The sequence below is a fragment of the Notothenia rossii genome, assembly GCF_949606895.1.
Source record: "Notothenia rossii genome assembly, chromosome: 2".
Classification (NCBI taxonomy): Eukaryota; Metazoa; Chordata; class Actinopteri; order Perciformes; family Nototheniidae; genus Notothenia; species Notothenia rossii.
The window spans coordinates 93,237,491-93,249,990 of record NC_136904.1 but is presented as its reverse complement, the minus strand read 5'-3'; the positions used below and the strand labels follow the sequence as shown (position 1 = coordinate 93,249,990).

The 12,500-nt window shown below is 40.5% G+C and overlaps 1 protein-coding gene across 1 annotated transcript in view; it reads right to left on the bottom strand.

Annotated features, from left to right (window-relative positions):
* LOC307028867 (amine oxidase [flavin-containing]) overlaps positions 1 to 11,368 on the bottom strand; it is a 52,351-nt gene extending 40,983 nt beyond the window's left edge. Inside the window, exon 1 of the mRNA XM_079664227.1 lies at positions 11,221 to 11,368. Coding sequence (XP_079520353.1) covers positions 11,221 to 11,275 — 55 coding nt within the window. The 5' untranslated portion in view covers positions 11,276 to 11,368. The remainder of the gene's footprint in view (positions 1 to 11,220) is intronic.
* Between the last annotated feature and the right edge of the window lie 1,132 nt (positions 11,369 to 12,500).

Genomic DNA, 12,500 nt, shown 5'->3' with positions numbered 1-12,500 from the left:
TTTAGTGTAACAAATGTAAATCCCCCTAACTTAAATCAATACATTTGAACAAATGTGTTGAATGTTTTTTTCAATATTATGGTTAGAAATTCTGTTTTAATAAAATAAGTAAAAAAATCCAAGCTCCGTTTTTAGTTTTTATGGGCAAATATCCCCTATTATAGTGCATAGAAGTCTTTACACCTCTCTTGACATTTCTTGGCCACCACGTTTCAAAAGTGGGAAGCAAATAGTGATCTGTGTCATAAAACATGTGACAAGGTCTTTTAAAAAAGCACAAGACAAATTCACTATTTGACCCAAACACCTGAGATTAAACCACCTCAAAAGAGCTTTATTTACTCAAAAAACTATTCAAAGAGAGGTATCGGCTCAAACAGAAACTAATGCTGTACACACAAGATCTGTAGGGTTTTGAGAGACAAATATTGTGTTTGTGTAACTGCTTTTCTCACTAGTGTGGACACAGCCAGGATTAGTGCTTGTTCATGCAAATACAGTTCAACAGTGAAAGTGAACTCTGAGCACCACTCCCATTTGCTGTTCTTTACTTCACATCGTATCTTCCCTTCGTTCCACCTCAGGAATAATAATATCTCCTGGCACATTAATGCCACAGGTGTTTCCCATTTCTCTTAATACACACCAGAGGAGATCTGACATGCACCTTCAGCTCAAAATCGACTAGTTAATTGGCAAGTGACACTTCAGTTTGTGTGTCTTTCTTTACGTTAAAGACAACTGTAGAGTATATTCATGTTTAATTTGAACATGACCAAATAAAAGAGCTTAAACTACACGTTAAAGGACAGTTAGCATAATTGCTTTCTTAGCAAGATACGTACATATAGCATTTCACAGATTTTGAAGAGACTGTTTTTGATTTTATTTATATTGATTGTTGTGCTTTTATTTATGTCTTTATTGTGTGCATATGTATAAATGTGTCTGTTGATTGTGTATATATATATATATATATATTTGTATTTTGTACTCCTCTGGATTGTAAACTGTATTTCGATCTCTGTCTGTACACACAAACTGAAAGATTGACAATAAAGTTGACTTTGATAGCAGCTGGTTAGCTTAGCATTTGTTCTTGAAACAGGTGGAAGAACTAGGGTGTTTCTCAATGTCAAGGTCGCTTCCTTGGTAGGACATGTCCCTCCGAGTCAGGTCCTTCAGAAGCGAGGCAAGAATCCTTCCTAGCCTCGGAAAACGAAGAATTATGGAACAGGCTAACAGGTGTGCAGGTGTGCGTCATATGCGAGGCCCCGCCTTAAATGGAGCGTGATTTCCGCCCAAAATTTGGAAATTGGTCCGTGCGCAAAGCATTGTGGGGATTTTAAGACCGCGGAGGATACACATATGCAGCCTCGAAATTTCCCGCAACGAAGTACGCCGGCCTCGGTAGAATTCCAAGCATCCTTGACATTGGAACAGTCCTTCGGCGGGACTCGATGACGTAGCATCCTTAAAATAGTGGCTCTGGAGCATCCTTCCTCGACATTGAGAAACACCCAGATTCAAACGTTTTTTTTTAATTCCTTTAAAAAAGAACACCTAAAGCTCACACTATATCTTACTCGTCTGATTTGACAGTAACATTTAATACATAGTTTTATGTGCCTTTCCGTTTCACTTGATTAGATCCTAGTCTTTATGCTAAGCTAACTGCTAACTGGCAGAGGCTAATCAATCAGAATCAGAAACAGGTTTATTGCCAAGTAGGTTAACACGTATGAGGAATTTGTCTTGGTGTTTTGGTGCATACATACAAATAAAGATCAAATGAAAACACTGATAAAATACTATTTTAAGAACACTATAATAACATAAAAAATACAGCAATATTTACATCGAATATTGTTGAAATATAATAAAGGGAATAAAATAAGAAACAACATAATTTATTGTTATTCATCTATGAACAATGCAGAACAGAGAGAAACTAAATGTTGTTTTCTGGCTTGCAAACCAAAGAATGAATATAAGCTGCAAACAAAAAATACTTTGAACACTGATTGGTCATTTAACCGACAAGAACATATCATAATTCTTTAGATTATTTATATTTTGTATTACGAATCTAAATCTAAGAAGGGACTTATGTTGAGGAATAAATATTGTGGGTGAAATTAACAATATTTCCCTCTGAATTGTCGTAAAGTAGTAGTCAAGTAGCATATAATGGAACTATTAAAGTACGAGTATTTCAAAGTTGTACTTAGTCAAAGTACTTGAGTGTGTACTGTTACTTTCAATAACTAATGTAGGGTAGGATCAAACGTTTTTGCAGCCTTTTAAACCTTGTCTTTGTCCCTAAAATCCTTACTGTTTGAATAAAACATTTAACAACTGCTGCTCTGTCTGCCTCAATGCCAAGCTGTTGAATACTGTCAGTGTGACGTTTTATTTTCTTTGTCGGGTTGACAATACTGTCAGATATCGGGAAAAGAGGGGAGTAAAAACAAACTACGATGGGCGATAATGCCGTCTAAAACGCAGTTTGACAAATGTTTGACAACCCCCATGGCTAGATACCGTCAGTGAGACATTTTATATTATTTGGAAGTCTTTGTTATGCCTTTACCTGAACTTTCTACTTCTTAGATGTTGAACTCAAATACCTGTACTTTCTACTTCTCACATGTTGAACTCAAATACCTGTACTTTCTACTTCTTACATGTTGAACACAAATACCTGTACTTTCTACTTCTTACATGTTGAACTCAAATACCTGTACTTTCCACTTCTTACATGTTGAACCCAAATACCTGTACTTTCTACTTCTTACATGTTGAACCCAAATACCTGTACTTTCTACTTCTTACATGTTGAACACAAATACCTGTACTTTCTACTTCTCACATGTTGAACTCAAATACCTGTACTTTCTACTTCTTACATGTTGAACTCAAATACCTGTACTTTCTACTTCTTACATGTTGAACCCAAATACCTGTACTTTCTACTTCTTACATGTTGAACACAAATACCTGTACTTTCTACTTCTTACATGTTGAACACAAATACCTGTACTTTCTACTTCTTACATGTTGAACTCAAATACCTGTACTTTCTACTTCTTACATGTTGAACACAAATACCTGTACTTTCTACTTCTTACATGTTGAACTCAAATACCTGTACTTTCTACTTCTTACATGTTGAACACAAATACCTGTACTTTCTACTTCTTACATGTTGAACTCAAATACCTGTACTTTCCACTTCTTACATGTTGAACCCAAATACCTGTACTTTCTACTTCTTACATGTTGAACCCAAATACCTGTACTTTCTACTTCTTACATGTTGAACTCAAATACCTGTACTTTCTACTTCTCACATGTTGAACTCAAATACCTGTACTTTCTACTTCTTACATGTTGAACTCAAATACCTGTACTTTCTACTTCTTACATGTTGAACCCAAATACCTGTACTTTCTACTTCTTACATGTTGAACTCAAATACCTGTACTTTCTACTTCTTACATGTTGAACCCAAATACCTGTACTTTCTACTTCTTACATGTTGAACACAAATACCTGTACTTTCTACTTCTCACATGTTGAACTCAAATACCTGTACTTTCTACTTCTTACATGTTGAACCCAAATACCTGTACTTTCTACTTCTTACATGTTGAACTCAAATACCTGTACTTTCTACTTCTTACATGTTGAACTCAAATACCTGTACTTTCTACTTCTTACATGTTGAACTCAAATACCTGTACTTTCTACTTCTCTCATTTTCCAAACAGGCTGGTTCCTTTAGTCTGAATATGTGTTTGGTGGCGTGATCATTATTATTTAGAGTCATTGCGTGCCTATTGATTTGAACACGATCCGTGTATCCATCATTTCCTGGTCTTCTCTAAAGAAGAGGGACCAATGAAAACGTTGTCATGTTGCCGTTGGTCACCATGGAAACATTCATTAGCTAACAATGACATTATTGTTCTATTAATATAAAGGGAGGTCAGGTACTCTTTAAAACAGCTGCTAGTTATGGGTACTTTTTACTGAAGTACATTTCAAAGCCTCTTTAATTTGACTTGAGGAAAGAAGTTTAGTCAGTACTTCTACTTTCACCAGAGTATTTTTAAACACGAGTATCTGTACTTCTACTTGAGTAAAGGAGGCGTGTACTTTTGCCCAAATAACACAATCCAATACCAGCTGAGTGACAAGCGAGCCTCTTGAATCAGGATCCTGAAATGCTCCGTATTGATCCGGAGGGGGAAGACATTAACGAGACAAACAGCAATCACATTTTCACCGTCTCATGTCCTCAGCATGGAGACACTGATTGGATGTTTACTCAGAAATATTGACAAGCAACTCAGAAATTCAGACAGACGGATAGAAGAGAGAAAAAACAGAAGACTCTTATTTTGCGTGTGAAGACAGATCTGCCGTATTCACTAGATAACATATAACCGGTACTATGGAAGGCAGTTGACTTTTGGATAAATGATGATTTTATGCTTATCTATACAAGACAATTATACATTTTTAGGGGATTGTTTGCTATATTTTGGCAGAAGCCCAGGAAGTTATTGGTCCCATCTGAGTAAATAACTTTGCAAATATAATTTTAACACTTCAGGGTTTTGTAAGGATCAAACCAACCGTTTCCTGCCGTATAAAATCAAGTTTGACTCTCTTACCGGCTGCTGGCAATACTGAAAACTACATATACTGAACATGAAAGCAGTATCAAACGTATCCTCTTATTCTCTGCAAGAAAGCAAAGAAGCACATTTATGCAAAAACTATGACTTACGGCCCGTCTACACTACAGGCATCAAAAAATCTTGAAGCTGGGCGTGTCTGAAGCTTGGCGATTTTTTGCGAGCAACGCGACCAACAACCAATCACAATAATCTCCCGCCCCCGACATACAAAGCAATAGCAATGTTAAAACGAAGTAAACTGGATATAAACTCTTCAAACAGGTGAAAACCTACCAGTTTCACCCACTGTCTCTGCCACCTCCCTCCATGCCTGGTTCCTCCGGTTTGTATCCCGGTAAAAAGTTCCGGTCGTAAAGAACCGGGTGATTTGCTACCGTAATATCTCGTTTGGAATATGAGGAAATGAACTGCGGTCTGGCTCTCCCAGCTTGCACACGGTTTGATTGGCTGCGCTTGCACTGGCGGGATTTGCATAAACGGGATTTGATTGGCTGATGCCAAACATCGAGCCGATAGATGCTCGTGATGCTTGCAAAGCCATGCCATGCTCCCCACAATGCAGTTCGGCGAAGATTAAAAATCTTCTACGTCACCCCATTCAAGTGAATGGGCGAAGCGTTGAAAGCATTTTTTGATGCCTGTAGTGTAGACGGGCCGTAAATGTGTTCCTCAACAACCTGTTTTTCCATGACATCAAGAAACTCTTACTTTGACTATACCAAAACACACTTTTGTTTACAGAACAAAGGACGAGACTAACATACGGTGTAAGAACTCCTGCAGCACACAACAAGCAGAGTTAAGGGAAGTTAAACAAGGGGGCTTGGAAGAAGAAAAACAGCTGATATTTTGGCAACAATTTATTCTGATGACTGACCTTTCGCACTTTGAAAAAATACTGCCATGTCTTCGTATGACTCCACAAACTACTCATGGTGCAGTTTGAATCCATATTAGTCCAAAATGTATTTTTATACATAGAGAGAGATTATCATATTTAGCAAATGACCTTTGACCCACAATTAGTTTACTCTTTAAGTTGACATCTGTGCGAGATTTGAAGTAAACTCTCTCAATGCATTCCTGAGATATCACATTCACGACAGTGGTACAGATAATCTTAAAACATAATGTGTCCGGCAGAGGCGTAACAACAGGACGAGGCTAAATAAATATGATGAATACTAACGAGGACATTTGAAACAGAACCAGGACTAAAAATAAATCTCAGTATGTGAAGGGTATTGCTTTCATTGGCTGCAGTGTGGCTACATGCAAACAGAGAGGCAATGCCTTCTGATAACAGCTGAGAAATCACTTTGTCCCACAAACAGAGAACAGAAAAGGAAACATTTCCCACAGACACGAGGTCTTTGTGTCGTGCAAACATCCAACAGCAACATGTGCTTCTGTTCACAGTCGTTGTAATCATTTGTGAAATTAACACAGCTGAGATTGCAGCTGCACAGACGAGGAGAAACATTAAGTGGCAGGCACGCAGAGAATTACAAATATCCGTCCTATGATTTAACGTGGCAGGGTCTACAGCAGGCCCATTCAACTGGCGGCCCGCGGGCCAGATGCGGCCCAGAACCAACTCCCGAGTGGCCCAGCCTCCCGTAGCCAAATTCCTACACTAGTACAGACCATGAACGCAACACTCCGCGCTGCATAGAAACCACCAAACCACAACGCAGCACGTTTATTTAAAGTGCATCTAGTGGTGTTAGTAACGGTGGTCCTATGATAGCAACTCTAAAGCATGTCTCTCTCAACTCTGAAGCGTACACACAGGCCGCTGAATGTCTGGCCCAGCGGAATTTTGTAGTGATCAAATCTGGCCCAAATGACTGTGTAATTGAATAGCCCTGGTTTACAGTTTGCTCAGCTGGACAGAAAGGCTTGCTCTTGGATTGCAGATATGTTCAAAGCTGTCAGGGAAGGTTCATGCTGCTTTAGATGATATTAAAAACGGCAGGGAAGTAGATGCACCTGAGTGACCTTGAGAGGTTGCTTAGGGTTAGTGCAAAGAGTCAAATGCTACACAAAAAGACTAAAGCACAAAAGTCCTTTAGCTTTTGTAGCAATAGGAAAGGTGCACAGGTCAAAAGATGACAGACAGGATTATAAAAGACCCCCATCTTTTGCACTATTCTATTTGTTCTATGTCTATATTCATGTTGATCTGTTGGAGGAGCCTGAGACTTAAGATCTACGCTGTAGCTAAAGTGCTAATGACAATAAAACCTTGAATCTTGAGTCTTGAAACTCGTTGCAAGGATTAGTCAATTCAAAGTCTGTTATGTGAGATTATGGGTGGAAAAGTTTGGGTGGAAGCAGGTCATGAACCCCACACTGACACATCACCATCTTATAAGGTGACATGGTGAGCGTGGTACATCCAAAGCAAGTTACAATACGTGATGCAATCAACCATGAAGAATCCTGCAGGTAGGTTAGCTTCATACACGACAAACTTGTGAGCAACCATTGCTTAGTTCCACATCGGAAAGTTAGAGAGCAGCATGGGGATTCGTTAGGAGCATACTTTTCAACCCTCCCGATTTCCGCGGGAGACTCCCGATTTCATTGCCCTCTCCCGGTTTCCTCCCGGGGTCATATTTCTCCCGCATTTCTCCCGATTTCTAACAAAATCAGATTTACTCAGGACTGTTTCCACTCAGACTTTAATACAGCTACACCATTGTTTGGTTTCCATGGTAACACGTCTCTTTAGTAGCGCGCGCAACTCAAAGTCTGAGAGGGTGAGGCAGATAGTCACAGAAAACAGAACAAGCTCTCTGCTCACTCCTTTCCTGTAAAATACAGGTCCAGCCCACACATATGCTCCATCGAGGACGGTGCTACAGGCCGCAAGGCAGTGCACTTACAACTACAATAAGCATGTTAATGTTTATCTAACAGCTCCGGCGATCCACTAGCACCCCCCCCCCCCCCCAATTTTGCATTTTGAAATGCTCCCGATTTCTGAGGTCTAAAGGTTGGCAAGTATGGGTAGGAGTCATTTGCTGTTTTAAGTGCAGAAGTGTGTCCCACAAATTGCTGGAAAAACATTCCTTGCCAGCATCGATTGTCTACTCTGTTGAGGGCACAGAAGCCATGTGCAAATATAAACTCACACTCTGCATAAGTGTACAACATAGCAGTGTACTAAGGGAAGTATCCGCTTAGATACACAGCCTTAAAGGTCCCCTACATAAATATGTGTCCCCGGTGTGTCAGGAAATAAAACCCTCTCTATTTCCCTCCGTACCCCAAAAACGGAGCTGATCCAGATTTGCGTCCGATATGACGTAATATCTGAAATGTGGGCGGGCTTTACACCCACGGGCCAATCAGAAACGTTGCTGTCAGAAACAATGAGACGTGTTCTGAATAATATGGTCTTTGTTTACATTAGCATGCTAACACTCAGAGCTAACCTGTACTGGAGAGAGTGTGTGTAATATAATATAGTATAATAATAGGAGACCTTTAAGAACTAGAAATGTGCATTTTCCAATCTGTATAAACATTATTATATCCTTTGGTGTTTAAAACAAGTGATTGTAAAATAGCCCCAGCAAGTGCACATCCTTTCTCTCAAGTCTTTGCACACTTCCATCCTCTCTTTCTTTTTACTCTCCTCGCAAACCCTCATTTCTCTTTCTCCCTTCCCTAATTCTCAGACTCTCTGTTTCCCACTTTGATTTCCCACAGTCACGAAACAGGAAGTAGTGGTTACCCTGCTTCCCTTCCTCAGTATCCACCATCAACTTCCTCCACCCTTCTTCCTCTCTAGTGCTGGTTTGATAACAAGCTGTCACAAGTGTTTAAGGTTTCCTCAGAAAGAGCTGGAGCCTCTCAATCCTGCCGGGAAGGAAGAAATAAACATTTGCAGGCAAACGGAGAAACGAAGACGAGCGTTTCATGTGTGCTTTGATCGGACAGTGATCGTTATATGTGGCCCTCACTGAAGACAGAACACGATGTAAACAAATTGTGTAATTACAGGGGCGCTAATGTGACACGAGGGAAGAGAGGAAGGGACGCAGAGACTTTGATTACATTAACTTGTTTTGGTAGCATTTGTTTGGCTGTTTGACTGGGATCTGAACCGACACTGACCTACATTCCTCACAGTCTGACAGGCGGTCGATCGACCTGCCGGGCTGACAGACTTTTGGAGCAAAGCAGCATCACGTCAGAAACGAAGCCACCTGATGCACTTTGACCCTGAAACTCTGGCTGCTCTCCTGCACCGTCAGTCGTAAAGATTGAACTGTGTGGAGATAGCAACTATCTTCAACCCACTATCTCCCAAACTCTAACCTAGGGAGGCGTGTGGTGCAGTGGGTTGTCCGTAGGTGTTCAGATCGCGGGGTCACAGGTTCAAACCCCACTAAAGTCAGCATGTCGTTGTGTCCCTGAGACACTTCACCCCAAAGTGCTCCTGTGGGGATTGTCCACAGTATTGAGTATGGAAGTTGCTTTGGATAAAAGCGTCTAACAAGTGTAATGTAACCGGGACATTCTCTTCCAACCACAGAATAATTATAGCTTTTATCAACTAGGAATCCTCCTTAGAGTTTCTACTTTCTAAGTGTTGAGAAATAGGAAAAACATTACAAATAAAAAGAGAGAATAACCCGACACGAAAGGATAATTGCACTCTAAGGAAATGCATTTTCCATGAGCTAAAGGTCCACTATTTTTACATCGTGTGCACCCTTTTGTACTTTCAGGCCTAATGAGATAACAGCAATCTGTAGACTATTGGACTACAGCAACATTGAGCTTGGGAATACTTCCATTTCATTCAAATAGTTTGGAACAACTCTTTGGAGTGAGTTTTTAACGATCACCAATGAACCCCAGACTGTTCCCACACGCTGTTGATGCTCTTGCCTTTTGCTCCAGAGTTGCAATAGCATAAGAATGTGCGTGCACGGACACAACGACACTGAATGCACGAGTAACGAGTGTTTGAATCAGACCCCAGTAAAGGTTTCTGGAGCATCTACATTCACAGCACCTCAAAAGATCCCAATTCTAGTTAGAAAGTCATTTTCCCGCCTTCAAAGAACGGAAACACAGCGATACCTCTTTCCAGTATTTGCGTGACATCGAACTGCAAAGAAAGCTATTCATGTGAGGCATGACATATGATTTTAAACATGTTGTTTCTCACTATTACAACACCTACTGATCGCAGCACACATGCCCTATCGATTGTTGATCAGTAACACTTCTGTAACACCGTATTAAGCTTTGCATAGCCTGCCTAAACGCAGGTGTCGTGCTGAATCAATGCAATATAATGAATGTTTTACCTTTATGAAAGCAGTTACATATGACTGGTAATGCATTGAAGACAAATGTTTTGGTGCAGGTAGCAAAAAAAGAGCCATGTTTGAAATTGATTTAAATAATTCAAGTTTAAAGAACCGATTCAGAGGAAAGAGTTGCTCTGCACATGACTTTATTCCAGGAACTAGACACCACCCTTTTGCACATGCGATCAAGTGTTGCTTAACAACACAGTGTGTTTTCAGGGAAGCAGCACAATCTCTGCTAGTGACACCAGGAATCACAATAGTATATGTTGTTATTTTTAAGAGATATTAAACCCACCCTAAAGTGGCAGACAGCGCTTTGAGAAAAGACTTCTGAGAGAAATAATGTTCTAAAACCATCTGTTTACTTAAATCAAAACAAAGGAACCGAGTCAGTCTGCACATCACTAGTCTCCAGGAACTAGACACCACCCTTCTTCATGAAATCAAGTGTTTCTAACAAGACAGTGTGGTTTCTAAGGAAGCCTCACCATGATCAGAGTATTACTACACTGTTATTGTTGCAACTAGAATAGATCCACCCTGACAGCTCGGTATACCATGCAGTTCTACACTAACTGATGCAGGACTCACATGCATGATGTAAGCAGCCTTACATCACCTGACAGCTGCTGAGTACAACAACATGCTGAAGCAGACGTGCATGATTCACAGCAGCACACAGCGACTCTAATTGTCTCAGAGACACATTACAAACAAGCATTTACAGAAAGACTTCCACATGCAACCCGTAATAATCCACGACCCCCCTCCCGTCTGAACCTTATGTAACACAAAGTATGCTGGGGCTGATTAGCTGTTACTTAACAGGCTGAGATACAGCGGTGCACGCCGTGTGTGTGTGTGTGTGTGTGTGTGTGTGTGTGTGTGTGTGTGTGTGTGTGTGTGTGTGTGTGTATATGTTTGTGTCTGGAGGGGCTTACGGAAGAGGCGGAGAAAAACGGATGTAAAAAGAAAACACCGAATCCAGCCTGATAAAGTCTCTTTATATTCAACCAGAAAACAGCTTCAGTGCAACAGCTGTCTGATCGCCTTACACACAGCGCGTGCACATTACATTCAATGTGTGTGTGTGTGTGTGGTTGTGTGTGTGTGTGTGTGGATCTGTGTGTGCCCTGCAGAGAGAAAGGAAGTTTTTGTGATATTGCACCAACCTGATATTCCCCCGCCGACCACCACCACGTCGTAGGCGTTGCTGGCTGCAGTCATGGTGCCGTGTGTGTGTCTGAGTGTGTGAGTGTGTGTGTCCGGGTCTCCGTGGATCCGCTGGTCGCGGCGAGGAGCGCATCTGTATTAAAAGCGCGAGGCAGGCCCACTCCGCCCTGACTCCTCCCCCAGAGAGAGGATGGGAGGGGAGTGTGTTCTAGTTTATTTTATATTTAACTGCATATTTGATCTTTTACTGCATTCTTTTTAATTTGCTTTTCAAGGGAGTTTGCTGTTCTAAGATCTACGGCCGCTAAAATTAAAGCTAAAAATAGAATACTAATTAAAATAATAATAATACAAAAATAAAGTGACCTAGTAAATGTTGGATATAATATACAGAGCAATTCATATGGTGATTAACACACATTAAAAAGAGCATTCAGAAATAGTGCATGGAGAAACAAAATGTAAACGGCATTTCAAAACAGTCATTAAAAAGCAAAGAGAATCAAATAAACATAAACGCTTACATATAGAATAACACAGGTATATTGAGACACGATTAAAAAGTTACAGTACCGTGTGAGATATGAATGGTTCAAAGAAAAAGAAAAGAAAAGTCTTCTGGATTTCAAAGGACCTGCAGGTTTCTGGGAGTTAGTTCCAGATGTTTGGAGCATAATAACTGAACACTGCTTCTCCATGTTTAGTAAGGATAACATGTCATACTTGAAATGATAGAAACACTTGCAAAGGTGGTGCAACATGTAAACCACACTTTGATGTGTTCTGTGCAAAGTGTCTGTGTTTCCTCCAGATGGAGTTTCTCTCCCACATGAAAGGGCTCCTTTAAATCAAACACACAGTAGGTGAAAAGGAATGAGAGCAAATATGGGAAATGGTATATTAGGGCCCTTTTAAAGTATATGCTGCCCTCTGCTGACGACACACACACACACACACACACACACACACACACACACACACACACACACACACACACACACACACACACACACACACTTTGAAGTTCTAACTAAGACATTGAAATTCCCTCTTGGCTTCCTTTACAGACTTAAATGTTGTTTTTCAATTTCTTCCCGTAAAAGGTTGGTCTCTGGATCATTCCTGTCCCAGCTGGACTACGGAGATACCATCTATAGATTAGCCTGTCCCTCTGTTTTGGCCAAACTTGACCCACTCTACCATGCTGCACTGCGATACATATCAAAGGCACCCTATAGGACTCATCAAACTGTTATAGTAACTGTAGAAATAAGATATC